This window comes from Onychostruthus taczanowskii, unplaced genomic scaffold (genome assembly GCF_017590055.1).
Source record: "Onychostruthus taczanowskii isolate IOZ18803 unplaced genomic scaffold, ASM1759005v1 scaffold62, whole genome shotgun sequence".
Lineage (NCBI taxonomy): Eukaryota > Metazoa > Chordata > Aves > Passeriformes > Passeridae > Onychostruthus > Onychostruthus taczanowskii.
In genome coordinates this window covers 3,892,211-3,911,605 of record NW_024503901.1, presented here as the reverse complement: position 1 = coordinate 3,911,605, position 19,395 = coordinate 3,892,211, and the positions used below count along the sequence as shown (strand labels likewise).

The 19,395-nt window shown below is 41.2% G+C and overlaps 1 protein-coding gene across 1 annotated transcript; it reads left to right on the top strand.

Annotated features, from left to right (window-relative positions):
- Window positions 1–714: 714 nt before the first annotated feature.
- On the top strand, window positions 715–18,715 carry EDNRB (endothelin receptor type B). Its single transcript, XM_041419939.1, has 8 exons — window positions 715–955; window positions 1,148–1,624; window positions 11,136–11,248; window positions 11,416–11,620; window positions 11,962–12,111; window positions 13,036–13,169; window positions 13,715–13,823; window positions 15,350–18,715. The coding sequence occupies exons 2-8, from the start codon at window positions 1,187–1,189 to the stop codon at window positions 15,479–15,481; spliced, it is 1,281 nt and encodes a 426-aa protein (XP_041275873.1). The 5' UTR covers window positions 715–955; window positions 1,148–1,186; the 3' UTR covers window positions 15,482–18,715.
- The last annotated feature ends 680 nt before the right edge of the window (window positions 18,716–19,395 follow it).

Sequence of the window (19,395 nt, the reverse complement as noted above, 5' to 3'; positions counted from 1 at the left end):
TGACAAACAGTTTTAAATTCAACTAGCTTTTGTTAGACATGCAATTGTCTCCAGCCTGCAGAGATTGTTCTTAGTCTCCACAAAATCCTGTACAAATCTCTTTCCTCCTTTCCTTACGCTTCACTGAAGGGTGCAACGAGTGGAACGAGTTCGCTGAGATCAGACGCTTTGCTAAGGCTGCCCAGAGCGGCAACCAACCAGATAACCGAACTGCAACTTCCGAGCAGCCAAAATACTATTTCTGATGTAAGAAAGGGTTTGTGAAGCGCTTTAAAACGTGGCACTAAACTCGCAGACATTGTGCAGGCAGCTTCTTCAGCGTGTGCGCCCCTCGGGCTGTGCAAGGGGGTTTCTGCAGCGGGGAGAACTCCGTACCCAGCTACTGGGAGTGAGCTTCGGACAGGACAGCGGGGAAGTGCCTTCTTCTTCCCAATTGTCCTCCAGCAATGCCCATACCTCTTGTAACAACCCTCCTGAAAAATTGTTTCAAAGCCCGCCAAGTCAGCCTGGTACAAGACAAGGGGGAGGTCGCAGAGCACTTTGCCCGGTCGGTACCGAGGCTGGGAGCCCTTCGGCGGGGGGCACTCCTGACAGCGGGGATGGGAGGCTCCGCAGGGCCAGCGGGCGGGGGGGCTGGGCCGGGCTGCGCTGGGGGCGGAGGACGCGGGTGGGGTCTGGCTGTGACTGATGGGCCAGATGCGGTTGAATGTTTTAGAAAAGGGGGGGCCCTGCACCGCCGGCGCGACTTTGGCCACGGGGTCTGGAGAGCGGCTGACGGACACCGGGCTCTGCCGCCAGCGCCCGTCCCTGCCGCCTTCCATCGCTGGCGAGCGGCGGCAGCCGGGCCCGGGCGGGGACACGCAGCCGGGGAGCGGAGCGCGGCGACAGCCAGCGGAGCGCTCTCGCCTTGCCTGGCCGGCGGGCGGGGAGGATCGGCTCGGCTCCGCTCGCCGAGGTGAGGGGGAGACGAGCGGGGCGACGCCGAGCAGGTCCGGCCGGAGGGGCTGCTGGCCGCGGCGCTGCTCTGCCGGCTGAGCCGCTCGCAGCGCCAGCACCGCCCGGGGACAGGAGCGCCCCGGCCCCGGGGCAGCGAGCGGCGGGGCGCGGTGTCCTCCCGGCTGACGCGCTGTCCCCTCTCTCCGCGCAGGTCGGCGCTGACGGCGGCAATCTGCCGTGCCGCACAGCCATGCCCGCCCTCCTCCTCCTCCTGCTGCTCCTCAGCTGCCGCGCTGCCGCCGCCGAGGACGACGGCTCGCTGCTCCGGCCGGGCCCGGGCAGGCAGAGCGCGGCCGCCGCGGCCGCGACCCCCGCGCTGCGCGGCGCCGAGCACAACGCGTCCCGCCCGGCCGCGCTGCCCAAGGGCGCGGGGCCGGCTGGAGGGCGGCCGCGCTCCGCCTCGCCCCCCATGTGCACGGGGCAGACGGAGATCAAGGAGACTTTCAAGTACATCAACACGGTCGTGTCCTGCCTGGTCTTCGTCCTGGGCATCATCGGCAACTCCACGCTGCTGCGGATCATCTACAAGAACAAGTGCATGAGGAACGGCCCCAACATTCTCATCGCCAGCTTGGCCTTGGGCGACCTGCTCCACATCATCATCGACATCCCCATCAATGTCTACAAGGTAAGGAGGGACCGGGGATGGATTCGGGAGCGGGCGCGGCGCTGTGGCGGTCACCCCTCGGTGCTCCTTGCCCGTCCGGGCCGCGGGGAGACGCGTCCCTTCTTGGCTGGGAGACACCCGTGGATTTCAGCTCACGACAAAACCCTGTCGGAGGGTGGTGTTCTGGTCAGATGTGGTCGCAGATGGTACCCTCTCTGTGCCTCAGTCCCACCCCTCTCAGCGTTCCAGGCTGGGAATGGGGCAGAATGGAGGTGGCCAAGCTCTGAAAATCACCTGGAAACAGGTGCTGTCGCAAGGATAAAGAAGTAAATGCAATAGATATATGTTCAGTGGGCTGGTCGAGGAATGGAGGGGAGGCACAGAAAACCCTCTCCTGTGGGTACCACTTGGTCCCTTGTGCTCAGCTGCGGCAAGCTTGGTCATGAGAATTTACATAGGTCTTTTGTCCCTTTTGGGGGACAGAAGTCCCTTTTGGCGACGGGGCTTTTCTAGGAGGAACCAAGATCGTTCAGCTGAGCGGTTTTATAGATCTCTTGGTTGGGAGGCACGATGCTTTCGTGAGCTGTGAACCTTTTCACCCTTTGCCCGTGTTGCAGCCATGGGCAGCCGAGAGGGAATGAGCCACACCTGCTCCTCTTGCACCTTCAGTAGTCTGTGTTTTGACTTGATAAGACTTGCCATGGAGAAGACCCCTGTCTTCTCTAATCACCTTGTGCAATCCATTTGTCCTAAGGAATTAGTTGGGCAGTTGAATCCAGCCTCTAGTTGTTATCTAGCACTATTTGAAGGTAATATACTGGAAATAATAGAGCTCTTTCTGCTTTGAAAGTTTGCAGTTTGGATCCCTGAGTACCCATCAGTGACTTGATAAAGTGAACAGAAAAGAGTCTTCATCTATCACCTTCTCTTCACTTTGTATGCATAATTGTACACTAGGGGTTGTTGTACTTTTAGAAAGCCACGTTGAAGGGACAGGTTTTGAATCCATAAAAATTATCCCAGCAGCTGCTGAGATGAGAGAATCTTCTCTCTTTATCCTTTTAAAGTATTTAATTATTACAAAGTAGGGAATGTCATCATTGTGTTAAATTCGTGATCTAGGTAATTTGGATTACATGATAGTTATCAGATTTGAAGTTTCAGTGGTTTTTCTATTATACACTCTCTTAATTCTTGAGAGAGGAGTGTGCTCTTTTGAATAAAGGTGGAATTTAGAAAACGAAATAATTGCTTTAAAAATGTGGTTTTGTAAAAAAAAAACTGAACAGAAGATTCTTTTCATATGTTCTCAGAAAAATCAAACATATTAAATCAATAACAGCTGTTCAGTATGAGACTTTGTAATGTCAGTGATAATTTCAAAATTAATCTTAATATGCAGTAATATACCTCAAGTTCTTATCTTTATTGAATGTCACCAAGTGTATCATCATGAGTAGGCTGGAGCAGGAGGAATAAAGGGTCAGACTGCTAACCAATAAATATTACACCAGGTGCATGTCTGGGATTTTTATTGTGCTATTGATAATGCTAGGAGCAGTACAATAGCTCTCAGGTGCTAAGTCTCCCTCACTGCTACTCATCTTACTGAAGAGCCCATAATCACTTTATATTATCACTTATAATAATAGTGAAATATTTGCAATTTTGAAACAGAATTTTGGAATAAATGCAAGTTTAAAAAAACAAGGGATAAACACCTACAAGAAACTATGTTTATTTAATCAATATTTTGAGGGCAGTTTGAGTTGATAACTTTTTATTAACTCTACATCCCATTTCATTCCAGAGCAGCAGGGAGAATACATACAGTAATGAAAAAAAACCTGACTTTGATCTCTCAGCTGTACGAGAAGCAAAGACTCCCTCAGTAAATCAAGTATATTTAGCAATTGTAACTTGCAGTTTGAAACAATTTAAGACTGCATGAAACTGATCCAGATTCAGAATTTGCCGCCACATTGTCAGTAAGGCAGCTGCATGAAACAGTGTGAGAGAATTTCTCATGTTAATAAAATGCCAGCAGTTCTTTCCTCAACACTTGCCCTAGAAAGTGTGAAAGTGTCTGTGAATGCTTTCCAGACAGACCTATGGGAGACTAATCAAAAGCTGCACTAGAAGAAGCTTTTTATTAGGTATTAAAAGGGATAACTGCAAAAGATGTCCCCTGTGACTATTTAAGAGAATACTTAAGTAGCTGAAAAAGTGCACAAATGAAAATTGACATCTCCTAAACTAAGGGTATCCAAAGAAAAACAGGTGTTACCTGGATAGGGAGGCAAATGCACTCCAATGCATCAGATGCCAATTAGTCCAATGCATTCCTAAATTTGAATATAATGCAATATGTTCAGTGGAAAATGGAAAATATCAGAACCTGTCACACAGTCAGGAAACTGGCTATGAAATGAGGGCTTGAAGGGCATTTAGTTCCAGCGTGTAGAACCTGGCAGACCTTTTTTGGCATTCTGGGTCCTGGTAAATGGTCTGGCTTTGCCTGGATCTTGAGCTGCAGAAGAGGAAGCAGAGGAAAGTCTGAGACAGTCATTCTGCAGTATGTAATGCTTTGGCAGTGTAGAAACTTTGCAAAATTGCTGCTAATTGGAAGAGCAGGTGATCCTGTGTGGCTCCATTAAACAGAGTAAGTCCTTGTTAATTTGAGGCTGCAAACAGCAATTAAGGAGCAGAAGGATGGAGAAGGTGGTCAGTGAGCTTTTTATGTTCTTCTCTGCACTTAAACTTTGGAAGACAAGACAGTGGCAGCTTGTGCACCTGACAATACAGGTCTGCAGTTCTGGACAGTTTATGCCGACTTTCCCAAGTAGATAAAGTTGTTAAGTCCCGTGTCTAAGACACCAAAACGTCAGGACTAGAAATTCCAAACTTACACTAGCTTTGCCTCTCATAGGCTTAAAGTCACATACTAACATGATTTCTCTTGTGATGCACAAACAACATCTTTCGCTCTTATTTTGTAATATTTACTCCTGTATATGAAATCAAGTTTATTTTATCCCAGCAGACTTTTAACAAGGGGAGCAATCTAGGCTCTGCACATTGTTGTGGGGTGTTTTGAACTCTTGACTATCAACAAATATCTGAGGAAGAATATCTACCTGGCAATACTGTCATAGGTTCCTTTTTATCAGAGCTCAATGGAAGAGTGGAGAAAAAAATTTCAAAGGAAGGGAAAAAATCTGGTCCTCATCCAAGCCACTAATCAAGGGTCAGAGTCAGCTTTGTAGGCACTGATTTATTTTCATTAACTTTATTTAGGGATTACATAAAAATTATGGTTAACATAACATGGCATTGTCAAGCACTGGAAATACAAGAAAGACCAGATTAGGGACTCTCTATACCATGCAGACACAAATTGGCTCCTTTTTTAATCCAGCTATTCTCTGAAAAAGGCTCTGAAGAAGATTTCTGTGGAAATTTATTTGTGACGAACTTACTAACTCTTGTAATGCAAGTACCTGTAGGCGATGCATGATAATAAAGCAAACCTTTTTCTAACTTTGTAATCAAGGTTCTTCTCTTTACAAAGGATTCTTATTCTTCCATATTAGAATCCTTAGTTGCTGGTTCTTTTCATGTTAAAGGTAGTGGCCATTTTATTGGAAGAAATGCATTATTTCTTTTCTTTCAAGGTCTGAACCACTTACTTGAGGTCTTGCAAAGTTCATCTCAGAATTTCTTACACAAAGTTTATTGATTTCTGACCCTATTAAGCTCGAAGTTTGTTTTGCTTAAGAGCCCTTTATGGTGAACAAGTGCAGGTTATAGGTACTTAAGAAAGATCTCAGTTTTCCAGTGGAGGAACCTGTCTGGACTCTACAGGCAGTGGTGGAGAGGGGTAACTTTGTTCTGTATTTAGACAGGAACAATCCATTCTGAAGTCAAGTGGAAATGTCTGAATGCTGTTAAAAGTGCACATACATAGATTCATAGTGGATCTCCAAACTGAAGTTAGATGATGGTAGTATAGATTTGGAAATTGAAAGTAGTTTTTTTCTATATACCTTTGTTGTGTATACATTCACATGTATAAAAGATGCACGTGGCAAATTTCAAAGCAAGGTTTGACCTGTTTTGGCTTCTTCTACGCAGTATTAATGCATCCCAATCTGACAGCAGCATGGCTTTCTAAGTGGTTACTTTTGATGCAGTCTTTCCACTGGAGTTGTGAAACTGCAGAAATTTTTTAATTCAACAGTACATACGAGGTTTCTGTCATTTTCAAGATGACTCTATAAAATTACTTTATGTTAATGTTTTTTATTAAGTTTCTAGCAGGAGTTGCAATAAAGATACAAGAAAATAAAACAATAGAGTGGCTCATATTAAGATTTTATGCAGTTTATTGGATAGATCAGTAAAGCATTCCAAGCTACACTTGAAAGCAGGAAACATATTTTCTTGTCTGTAGGGGAGATCCTGACTTTGATGTAATTATTACTAAATAGTAATAAGTTTGTAATGTTGTCTGACTTATCCCTGACCATAACCTTAATTTCCTGGACAAATTTTCTGTTTCAAAAAATGCTTGTTTCTGTAAAATATCTGTATGACGTCCTTGTGTCAAAAGAAAAATAAAATCAGGTGCAAATCTACCAGTCATTTCAGAGATACATTGAAAAACTGTTGTGTGTGAATTAGGTGTAGAGCTGCATGTCTGGTTTCTCTTGTGCCTGCTGTTTATAATGATGAAAATCAAGTCCAGTGTCCTGCGAACGACACTTGCCGTGAATGCACGGCTTGGCGGAAGCGCGAATTCCTGCTCTGCATTTCCCGTGTGCGTTCACTGCTCGGGACTGGAACACTGGTGGGAATATTTGCACGCTTTGCTGCTTTTCCTGCCCGGCTGCAGCCCGTGAACAGCGGTGGGTTGGAGCCAGGTATCAGCCTTCTTCCTGGGGAACCACAGCAGTTGAGCCCTAGAGCAGCACATCGTGCTCTCATCCTGGCTTGTTCCAGCAGCAGATTGAGAACATCTCTCAGTTCTTGCACAACTAAGAGAAAGCAGAGTGGGAACTGTGATTTGCAGGTGTTTCTGTGAGTCTCAGCGTCTCTTGGGGCTTCTTTCATAGCTCTGCATCTTGCACATCAGTTTAGGCTCAGATCTGTCTGGTCTGAGAAAGCGTTGGCTAGGTGTGCATCAGATGTATTGGTTCTTTTAAGTATGATTTCACTTCATTCATTGCAACGTTTTCCCTTTCATTTTGATCTATTTCATCTTAAACACATCTCTGCTGCTCAGCAATTTAAACTTTGCCTGTGTAAACTAAGTGACTGTAAAACATTGGAAAGGTCACTCAGAATACAGCCAGTGGTAGGCTACTCTTGGCATCTTAATTATGAAAACACAACATTATTTTTCTCTTTGCTGGCACTTGGCAGTATCTCCTCTCATGGCTCCAAGTCGTTTGTCATTTGTAAAATGAAAATCTTTTTACAGCTATCCTATTGTGACACATAAGAGAATAATTTTACTCATACAAAATTGCAATAGGCTACTTCTGTATTTACAAAGAATTATCATTGTCCATAAAGGTGATGTTCCCAAATTCTTTATATTGGATCTCCTCTGTACTTCAAGGCCATATTTGAAGGGGATAGCAATACAGAGAACAAACAGAAGCATCAAGGAGATATAGTTCAGCAATCAAAACTTTTTTTTTTTTTCCTTTTACTTTCTTAATGTTTTCAGCCTTTTGGTGTAAAGCTTGTATCATTAACCACTTGCAATACCATGATAGAGAAACTTGTGACTCATGCATTAAAATGCTCAAATTTCACAATACATCAGCTGCAAGACATAAAGCACATGTTTTTGCAATCCAGTGCAGACAGCTGCATGTCCATTCTGCCCTGATATAAGCTGGCTGAATGAAAGTAATGTTTTTATGTTAATATAAACCGAAGCTAATGCACCCTTTCTCTCAGCAGACTGCATTCAGTTGTGTGCCACGCCTCTATAATCCCAAACTGGAGCTGGCTGAAATCCAGTCAGTTGGGAGCACAGGTGTGACTCTCTGCACCTGAGCGATAAGTATTAGTTCAACAAAATCTACAACATGTGGCTGAGCTGCTGTGATTTTAGGGAAGAGAGACAGGGAGTGTCTACACACCAGCTAGATGTAAATAAAAGTTTTCAACAGATCCTGCCAAGAGATTTGACCAAATTTCTGCATTTCTGTTACAAAGAAAATAATATTTTACTTCAAAATGCTTTTTTAATGAGTTCTCTCTAGCCTAGTATACACTCATGTGCAATGTACAGTAGGTACCATAAATAGGTATACAATGTACTTGCTACCCAGTCCTTGATCTGTGTGGCAAATAGATGTGAAAGGCTGGAGGTTCACTACCTGATTGATATAAATCAGTCCAAGTATCATTCAATTCTGTAGGGTGTAAATTTAGAATACATGTAATTATTCACATTACAGTTTTAATAGTGAATTGTTACTGTCACCCCCTTACAGAAATTCAGAAGTAGTTTCAGGGAGAGGCTTTACTGAAAATACTTTAATTACAGACTGTGTTATTTTCCCACATCACATAAGCAAAAGATACTGTGTGGTTATTACAACCTAATCCCTACTTCCTCTGCTTCATTACTTTCCATAAAATTCTCAAGAAACATAAATCCTTAGAATTTATTTCTCTACTTCATTTCTGCAGAGGTATTGTATTTATAGTCTTACTTAAGTAGATCATTGAAGAAATAGAAAGCTGGGCCATGTTTCTCTTTGTCTGCTGCTGTTCTTTAAAAGATTCCATTATGGCACAGAGCTAAAGCAGGTATTTGGAGATATTCTGGTATCTGAAAATACTGGTGGGCACTTCATAGAGATTTCCAAAAGCCCATGGTCATGAAATGTTCTTAACTTCCTTCGTGCTCAAATAAAATTATATTTAACTTATATCAGGACTCTTTAAAAAACTCTCATGGACCTTGTGTTTACCCTTAGATGGAATGTATGTTTGCATAAAGACCTTGCTGAACCAAACCAAAGTAAGCAGGCAACTCTGTGGCTACCTTCCATTATAGAATTATGGAATAGTTAAGGTTGGCAAAGATTTCTTAAGATCATCAAGCCTAACCATCAGCCTTACCACCACTTTGTTCATCCCTAAACCATGTCCCCAAGAGCCACATGTACATCCTTTTTTTCACTCTTCCCTGAGCAGCCTGTTCAAATGCCTGACAGCCCTTTCAGTGAAGTTTTTCCTAATACCCAATCTAAATCTTCTCTGGTGCAACTTGAGGCTGTTTCCTCTTGTCCTGTGGTTTCTTACTTGGAGAAGAGGCCAAGCCCCACTTTATTACAGTCTCCTTTCAGGCAGTGATAGAGAAAAACAAGGTCTCTTCTTCTCCAGACTAATCCCAGCTCCCTCAGCTGCTCCTCATGCAACTTATTCTCCAGACCCTTCACCAGCTTTCTTGCCCTTCTCTGAACAGACTCCAGCACCCCAACCTCAATGTCTTTCTTGTAGTGAGGAGCCCAGAATTGGACACAGCACTTGGGGTCTGGCCTCACCAGTGCCAAATATCAAGACAAGCCCTGATGTGGTCCTTCTGATACAGGCCAGGATGCCATTGGCCTTCTTGGCCACCTGAGAACACTGATGGCTTATGTTCAGCCAGATGTTGCTAGCACTCCCATGTCCTTTTCTGACAGATCTTTCCAGCCACTTCCTCACCACTCTTCCTGCCTGTAGCACTGCATGGGGATGTTGTGACCCAAGTCTTGTTGAACCTCATACACTTGGTCTTGGCCCATCAATTCAGCCTTTCCAGAACCCTCCTTAGAGACTTCATAGCCTCTCTGGTTCCCAGAAACATCCACGCAGTATGATGAGATACTCTTCCGTTCTTAGAACCCTCTTAAATTAGTTGTTTGAAGAGACCCTTGTTTGAAGCCAAGGGAAAGATTTTCCAGGCTCTTTTGGGTAGTCCTCATTCTTCCTTCTCCTTTTCCATTTTGTAGCCCTGTATCTGCAACAGATTCCAAAGACCTCATTTGAAGAAAGTTATGAAAAACAGAGATGGGCTTAGATAATCTAACTAATTACAGAAACTCCAAAAGTTTACTCTTCTATATAACAATTGCGTCTATTTCTTGGCAAAACCCTTGTTGTGGAGAATGTTGTTTTAATGAAAACTGGAAGATTTGGCTGCTGCTCTGGTGTATTTGACCATCAAAGAAGCTCACAGCAGAGTTCAAAGGCTAAATGTTGCTAAACTGAGGCTACAGATGTTTGGCTGTTCATAGAATCAGCTGTATGAGTAAGGTGCTTTCTGTGTCCAGTAAATCTTTTCCCCTAAATCAGATAAAATGTGCAGCTGGGAATGTGACAAGATTTCCATTAAAGTGTGTGATTCAAAGTGTAAGTGAGCCATCCTAAATGCCTTGTGCTGTTTTCTCTGTTTCTTAGTACTTAGAGGTATGCTGAATGTGCAGATAGTCCTTTTGATATAATTATACAGAATGTTGGTGAATGAACTGGTCAATAAAGACCATTAGTGAGGGATTCATCTGACATTTTTACCTGCTGCAAAACATTTAGATCAAACTTTCTGTCTGTGCTCCGTGAGTGTCCTTTCATTTGTCATCAGATGGCCAGCTAAAAAGTGGGGGAGGTACATTTCCCTCCTGCGTTGCCTGACTTCTCAGCTGATGGAGTCTAGACACTAAGCTTCAAATAAACCCCAGCCCAGATAGGCACTTATGGCTTTGTCCCTGTTCTGATCAGCCTCAAGTAATTTTCTGTATTTCTGATCAAGAAATGTATTATTTGCAATGTGTAAGAAAAGCAGTGAACACTCAAGGCAGATAAAGACAATTCAAAGATGAGGAATATCCTCACCTGCTCTGTATTTTTTTCCAATAAACACTGGGGTGATGAAGTTAGAAGCAAAAGGAGTGGAGTTTGCAGGGCTTAAGGAGGCAGGACTAAGACTTAAGTGATACCCTCATCCCACCAGGGAGTGACTACACTGCTACTGTCTAGTTTTTAGGACACACACCTCAAGGGCTCCCTTGTGAAAAGGTTCTTCTTAACTAAGTTTTGCATAGAATCCTAAAATGGTTTAACTTGAACGTTAGAGGTTGTCTAGTTCCAACCTCCATGGCATGGCATGGGCAGGGACACCTTTCAGTGGACCAGGTTGCTCAATGCCCTCTCCAACCTGGCCTGGAACACTTCCAGAGGTCAGGCATTCTCAACATCTCAGTTTAAAGCCAGTCCCCCTTTGTTCTATGACTAAATGCCCTTGTAAAAAAGTCCCACTCTAGCCTTCTTTCAGGCCCCCTTTAGGCACTGAAAAGTTGCTACAAGGTCACCCCAGCACCTTCTCTTCTCCAGTCTGAACAAGCCCCATTCAGCCTATCTTCATAGGACAAGACCTGGTGGAAAAGGAAAACAGTTGAGACAGAACTCCATGTTTCAGCACTGGGAATGACTTTTTTTAAAAATAATTGTTGTTTTCTTTTCACAGCTACTTGCAGAGGACTGGCCCTTTGGTGTTGAAATGTGCAAATTAGTGCCCTTCATTCAAAAGGCGTCGGTGGGCATCACGGTGCTGAGTTTGTGCGCCCTCAGTATAGACAGGTGAGACCCATTTGTCATTGGAGTCTCTAATTTGTTTCCTATACAAGTATTGGCTCAAATTCACCTTTCCACTCAGCTGATACAATGCAAATAAGATGACTTTAAGCCACTTAAAACTGGGTGAGTTTTCTCATGTTTTGAATTTTGAATGTGTGCTGTCGCTTCAGGTACCGAGCAGTCGCTTCCTGGAGTCGCATTAAAGGAATTGGAGTGCCGAAGTGGACTGCTGTGGAAATTGTCCTCATCTGGGTCATATCAGTGATACTGGCTGTTCCAGAAGCTATTGCATTTGACATGATTACAATGGAGTACAGAGGAAGGTATCTTAGAATCTGCTTGCTTCACCCCACGCAGAAAACATCCTTTATGATGGTAAGTCACTAACATTGATAAAATCTCTGGGAGAGTTCCTTGGATCTTCACAGTGTTGTGTGCATTGTAATGTGCACAGGTGTATGTGACATGAATATAATGTTCAAATGAAATCTGACATTTCTGAAGCATACTGGTTCAAAGACCACCATTCAGAAATTTTTGACTTTTTGTGGGTTTTGAACATACTTCTTGTCCTGTCTTGTCCTGTTTTCTCACCTGTAATGTACACCTGATGGAAATGCTTTTCAGAACAAGCTGACCAATTGGTTACAGTACACTTAGCAAAATGCTCAGCATTTAATTCCTAACCATGTTTTTGCTTTGCTTTTTCTTTACAGTTTTACAAGCAAGCTAAAGACTGGTGGCTGTTCAGTTTTTACTTCTGTTTGCCACTGGCTATCACAGCATTTTTCTATACTCTCATGACTTGTGAGATGTTACGAAAGAAAAGCGGGATGCAAATTGCTTTAAATGACCACTTAAAACAGGTAAAAATTTATCCCTGGCTACTCTGTAACTGTAGATGGGCTAACTAATAACTTTATTGATTTTCCTGCCACATCATTCTGTATGACTTAGAAGCATTAGAAGCAAAGAGAACTTTCCCAGCAGTGGTGCTGCTGAACTCATATACATATGTATATATCAGAACCCTCAGGAACCTAAGATTTTAACTGAAAATCAAAAAATTGTTTCATTCTTGTTTGGTTTTAACATTTCAGTTTTTATAGGTTTTATTTCTTCTTTGCTATAATGAGAGTTGGCTATTTTGTAATGCCAGCTGAAGTCATGCTCTAGTCTAGAAGGTGGTGCTATAAAACTGTTAATTATTTTGAAGAAAATTCTTGCTGAACCCTAGTGAGGTTAGCAGTATATGTTAGGAGAACATATTCCAGCAGACATTCTGAGGCACTAGTGCCCCAGACACAAACATCAGACATCACTAGAGTTAAACTATGATTGTTCTGTAATGTGTATTTGTGCTCCTTTCCTCTTACCTGGTTAGAGCTGTAATTGGAATCTCTTGCGGCAATTAAAATAAGATGGGAGATCAAAGCATAAGGAAATGCAATAGAAAACAAGCTGGTATTTGAAAGTGATCTGGGAGACAAATATGTTCTTAATTTTAATTTAAATTATTGCTTAAACTAGTGTTTTCATGATCTCTGTTTTTCCTATTATTACTCATACTTCTTGAAATAAGAGATATATTGAATCAGTGCTAGACATCTAGAACAATAGAAAAGATCAAGCACATATTCCAAAAAAATAAGCTATTTGATGTTTTCCTAACTCCTATTGTGATAGGCTTTTTTATCTTATTTGTTAAACTTTTGGATATTAGAAGACAACAACAATCCAGAGGGAGAGAGAGGAACTGTAACAATGTTTTGTACAATTTTATTTCTCAGAGACGTGAGGTGGCCAAAACTGTGTTCTGTCTGGTACTTGTTTTTGCCTTGTGTTGGCTCCCACTTCACTTAAGCAGAATCTTGAAACTCACTATTTATGATCAGAAGGACCCCAACAGATGTGAACTGCTAAGGTGAGAATGCAAAAATAAATGTCTGTATATTGTGGGCATTCTCCATAAGAATGTTTGGATTTCCTATTGAACAAGCTTACTTTGTATGTCTAGAGTTGTCCCTGCTTCTTCATCTCTCCACAAGCAGAGAAAGAAAATTGTGAGGAATTCCCTTGCTTTTCCCCATCTTTCTCCTGACCTTTTTGGGACTGTTCTTCTGTCATGTGGTGCTATGAGAATAGAAGGGGATTTCTGTCCCCGTTTTCCTTTCAACAGAGCAGCTAGGATTCAATTTGTGCAAAAAGACCTTGTGAACATCTTCCAAAAGTTAAGATGGTTGGATCTCCTAAAACTACTTTCGTGAGAATGGTTTTCAGACCATTCAGACTTTATTGTTGAGTATAACTGTTACCTGCATGAGTTAATCCTGTTGATTTAAGCCCCATTAAAATTACATTTAATAGCTAGTCTTGATTTGTGAAACCAAGTCCAATTTCCATAGTTGTAAACCTCTATTAAGCCTTTTCAAAGCAAATGAGACGTGTCTCACTTTAATTTCCACACAGCTTTTTTCTTGTGATGGACTATATCGGTATTAATATGGCTTCACTGAACTCCTGCATCAATCCAATAGCTCTGTATTTGGTGAGCAAAAGATTCCAAAACTGCTTTAAGGTAAGTGGCTGCTGGGAGTTGCTCCTCTGGTTAAAAGTTGATGTCAGTAGTAAAATTCATTCCTTAACATGCACAAAGTGTTTTAAACAGTCATTAAATTTTGCTTTAAATTTTAATTGGGTTATGGTAAATGTTCTCTCCCTCTCCTGCTGAAGCTCCGTAGGAAGAAACTAAGGTTTGGTGGTAACAAAAAGAGAAAGCAAAAGAGCAGAGTGTACAATGAACCCTCTGGAGACCATGCTAATCAGTGCTACATCACTTCCTGACTGAAGCTGGCATCCAGCTACTTCCAGAGCACTGACGAAGCAGACTCAGTCCGTGCTGCAGAGATTCACGTAGCCATATCCTCTGCATCCTGACAGGGAGGGTGCTGACCCTGGGCTCCCTCATCCTGACTGAGCACTTCAATCAGCCATATGAGGCAGAGGGTGCAAATCTGTACTTGTCCCTTTGCAGTGCCAGCATTTTATGAGACAGACCTGTTTGTAGTCCTGGCTTGGTCTGAGAGAATAGAGCTGGACACTAATTCTCCACACAGGATTTTAGGCTCTGGATTGCATGTGGCTGGCAGCCCATCAGTCCTTCAACCTTCATGTCTGCTTGGAAGATATGAAGAGTTGGGCTTTTTTTGTGAACCCTTACTATCTTTATACACTGTATTGGAGTCCTTACATTGCCTATGGCAAGTTGTTAGATTTTTCTTTTCTCCCCAAGCATTTAACCACTGGCCACCGCTAGGGTTATTGCCTGGCTGTTTGAATTCCTTTCTAGCAAGATGGAAACATCTTTCAGTCAGTAGCCAGTCAGCTCTACATCTGGTAATGTTAATGTATTTCCCACATAATTGTGACAGCACAGGTTGCAGAGGTTTTAGTGTTGGTCTTGTCTTCCCTGTCTATGCTGCTGGCTCCCTGCAAGAGTCACTGGAGCTGAAAGCACGTAAAAGATCTCCGGCATCCTGAGCATGGAAGTAAGTGGGTGTGAGGAAGGCACTTCCAGCACCCAAAGGCCAGACAGGACCATGAGAAAAAGGTCTGCAGTACATCTAGTAGATGTATGAATTGTATGTAGGTTTTCACCCTTCTTCTAACTTCTTTTTTTTCCACCTCAGAACAATGAGCTAAATAGCAGCACCTTGCTCAGAAAGCATAGATAAGAATACTTTTTTTTTTTTTTCCCCAAGAAAGATTATCAGAGAAAGGACAAGGAGTCATAATTTTATTTTCAGATGCATTTAGAATTGCAGACCAGATTTGAAGGGGTGTGTGTGTGTGTATGTGTCTGTTACTGTATATAACTACTCAGTATAACTCTTCCTGTACTCCAGCAGTAAGGTTGCTGATGAAGCCATTTGAGCAGCTCAGAGCTGAACCCCATTTCTGTGCTTTGTGCTCTAATCCCAGAGCAGCAGCTTGCACATTTGCCATTTCCTACTCTACCCCTGAGAAAGGGCAGCTTTTCAGTGCATTTTGCCACGTGTGCAAAACCAGAGTGATGTAAAACGTTTATTTCTTTTATTTTAACAGTCATGCTTGTGTTGCTGGTGCCAATCCAAAGATCTGTTGTCCCTGGAGGAAAGGCAGTCCTGTTTAAAGTTCAAAGCTAATGATCACGGATATGATAATTTCCGCTCCAGTAACAAGTACAGCTCTTCATAAAACAAGCAGAAAAGGTATATTCTCTTACATTAATGCTAGTGCCTTTTTAAGTAAAAGTGGCAATTACTTTTAACAAGATGGCAACATCCAGAAAAATCTAGTTTTGAATTTGCACAAAAAAAAGGACATTAAAAAAAATTGCCCTAAAACTGTGTCACATTGAAAAGCACGGACGTTTGTGAAATCATCATTTATGGAGCACGAAGAGAAGCATAGAAAGAACAAGTCATTGTTAGCACTTGAATACTTCTGAATCAGCACTTCCAAATGATCCCCACTTCCTGTACATTAACTTTGTATTCTCTGTAACACTGTAGGAACTGAAGTCACAGTAATTATTAAGCAGCATAATATCAAGTTAATTGGATCAAAGCCATTATTATATATAACTCAATGTATTGTCTTCTATAAAGCAAATTAACCACCATCACTATTGTGAGTTTTTTAAAACAAAACATGAAATACTTTGTAATAGAAGCTAAATGTTAAAAAAGTAGAATTTTTATCAGGTATATTATAGAGGTAGCTACTGAAAATATTAAAGGTTGCAGTAAAGCCAAAAGTGCATTTTACTTTGATGATTATTTTTACCTATTATTGTCAAAAGGAACCTCCCAAGGGCTCTATAAATTCCCTTCTGTAGCCACTGTGTGTCTCAGTGCATTTGCCAGCACTTTGGGTATGAGTTTTTGCGTCTACTGAAAGCAAAGGAGAGAAAAACACACCAGAAGCAAAAAATTAACACTGGTAGAAACATACAGACAACAGGTATTATTTCAGCTATTTTTATTTGAAAACAAATGAATGGTATCCTGTGTAAAAAATGGGCATTCCAGAGCCTGATGGTTCTCTACTGGAGATACTTTTATGACAACTTAAAACTGTTTTTGCAATCCAAATACTGTCTTGGGGCACATTTTTTAGAAATAGTTGGTGGAAAAAAAAATAACCAAGGTAAAAAGAGAGAATTTGAACTTCTATCTTAATTTCGATTTAAATCTTCATAAAGAAAATAATTAATGAACTGTACTTCTAGAGAAGAGTACTATGTAGCATACTTATCTTCATACTGTTTTAAAATATATCCTACTTCTGTAGTTCCATATTTATGGGCCTAAGAAGATGTGTGGTTAGTTTCTGCTTCTGTAAATAGTAGTGAAATGTAATTAATTGTAAAGTATTAAGATATGGGCAGGACCCTGCAAGAACAGAAAAAGATGCCTGTAGTAAACATGATGTGTGTTGCCAGGAGCAATGCATGTTTTGTATGTACATGACAGGTCATTCTTTGACTTTGCATTTCCTATTAATTTGTTGCAGATGTCCCCAAAGACTTATTAACATATTTCGTGCACTAAGGCGTGAGTTTATCAAGAAAAATTGTCATATAACATGCTTTTATAAAAGACATGTTTTCAATAGGCTTGGTATTTTATTATAATAAAATTATTTATCAAAACTCAGGAATTTTTTTATTGTAAATTTCCAGATCTCACATGTAAGGATTTTTATCTTTTTTTCCAGTCTTGATTAACTTCATATTTTTTATTAAAGTGCCTTAAAGGTGCTCAGGATGAAAACAGCTTCCATTAAAATGTTCAGCTGATGTTACCTTAGATGGCTTTCTGACTTTAGGTAGCTACAGCTGCCTTGCAGACAGCTAAAAACGGGGTGGTGAGCCCCATTCCTGGTGTTGCCCCCAGCAAAAGCTGGTAAGTGGGTGCTTGTATAATCAAGCTGAGGAGGACCCCTGCACATGCATTGGGCATGGGCACGTGTGTGTTTGTGTGTGAGTGTGTGTGCAAGTGTGTGTGGTGTGTACCATAAGGTTGCTGTTACCATCTTGCTACAGCACATCCACTCAGCTGCTATAAGGCTGAACTTTTATACGTATAAATCTATTTTAGGTTTCCTTCTTTACATTTTTACCTTAATTTTCATGGTAATTTTCTCACAGTAAGCCATGAATATCACTTCACGTCACCCTACCTGCATCTATTTCTGTGAAATGCGTTTCATCTGTTAAGGATGGATAATAAGTGAAATCTTAGATTTGATACTGGTCAGTGTTATTTTCATCAAGTTATATCATTACAATATTGTACATGTATATTATTGCTATTTTTATTTAAAATATAGCTGTTTTATTGGCAACTGTGTAACATGCTATTCATTTTTTCCTGGACTAATTATTTGTTAAGTCCTGCTAAGTCAGATATTTAGATTTTGCAAATAAAGACCATATATACTGTCCCTTTTTTGGGTTCATATATAAATATTAGTGCACTCTTTATAATTTTTTCAGTATTATTCAAAACAGTATTTTTATTGAAGCTTTCATTTCCTGTAATAAACATTTTCAAAACATCTGTTCTTATACAGTTCTGAGATTAAATCTCTTAATACTCCACACAGGTGTTTTCTGAAATCCTCAGTACAGGTTTGTTCACCCATTCACTGAAATCAATAAACATTTAACCATTCAATTCAGTTTGAGCAGAATTAGGGCCCAACATAGCTCTTTAAAGAACCTATCTGATATTTGCTACTTCAAATGAAAAAAGAGAAAAAGCTAAATGCTATGTTTTTTTAAGGAGTAGATTAGAAAACATAGAAAAAGAGGGTGAAATCAGCTTGTGGGGTAAGACATCCAGTCCAATGCTCTCTAATCCTCAGATGGGGTCACAGGTAGCAGAACAATTGCAGAGACACAGGTGTCTTTATAGGAGTTTGATGTGCTTGCCCAGAGCGGTGTCACAGAGCAAGAATTATCTGTCCCAGTGGTCTGAAGAGTTCACACAGAATGGCTCAAGGCAGAAAAAACAACTTGTAAGAAACTACATCACAACTCTGTGTTTTGGCCTTCAGATAGCAGTTAGATTTTAGTTCCCCACCTGCTCTGAATTCTGCCTAAACTGAACTGAAACGCTGGTACTGCACCTCAGAGAATCAAATGCAGAAGTTGATGGTTGTGGAGCATCTGCTGTGAGCTGTGACATTTCACTGTCCCAAACAGCTCTTAATCAAGACACAGCTGGCTTAGCAAGAAAACGTTGTATGTACTGAAATAATGTTCAAAGGATTTAAAAAAATTGTTCTGTATAGGTGTGTAAAATAATTTTGTATTTCATTTTCTGTGATCACTTAAAATAGCAACTTCTGTAGATCAAGCAGTGTAAACATTATAAATTACCAATAAAATACTTGTAAATTTTGGTTCTTTACAAAAAGGCGTCTGACCTTTTTTCTCCTAGGGGGGTCTCATTTAATTGTTAAACAGTGACAGTGTTGTAAAAAGAAGTAAGCAATCCTAATCTAAATATCAAAGCTTTTGGGTGGGATGGCTTTATAAAGCTGTTTGAAAATTGGAGAGTGTTCAGACTTGCACATGCGTTGCAAAACTGTCTGATGTTTATTGGAACAATCATGCCTATCTTTGCTCTGCTTGTTTTTGCTCAGAATGTCGGTCGCAATCTGTTCTCTACACACCCTTATATAGTCACAAATTCTCTTGTGTTTGAGACATCACAAATAACAGGCAAGAAGCTTTTAGTTGGTTAATTTAGAAGTTTATGCACTCAGTGCTGGAATATGCCACATGAAAACCATCATCCCTTTGTATGCTGACAGTGTAAAATTTTGTGTATATTTTAATTAACATTTCTTGAAGAAGTGGGAAACTATTGGACTAAATATGCTGTAACTGGTCAAATATATAACTTTATTTGCTTGTGGTATCTGTACATCCCAAAATGTGTTTGGTGCTACTGCTCTTTTGTTGCAAATAGTTAATTCTGTTTACCCTTTATTTACTTATTTTATTCTTCTGTTTACTTGGTGGCCTGTTGCATCCACATAGATTTGTCTTTTTTCATGGTCCCAGGACCTTTAGCACATTCTTTCAAGTTCCCTGT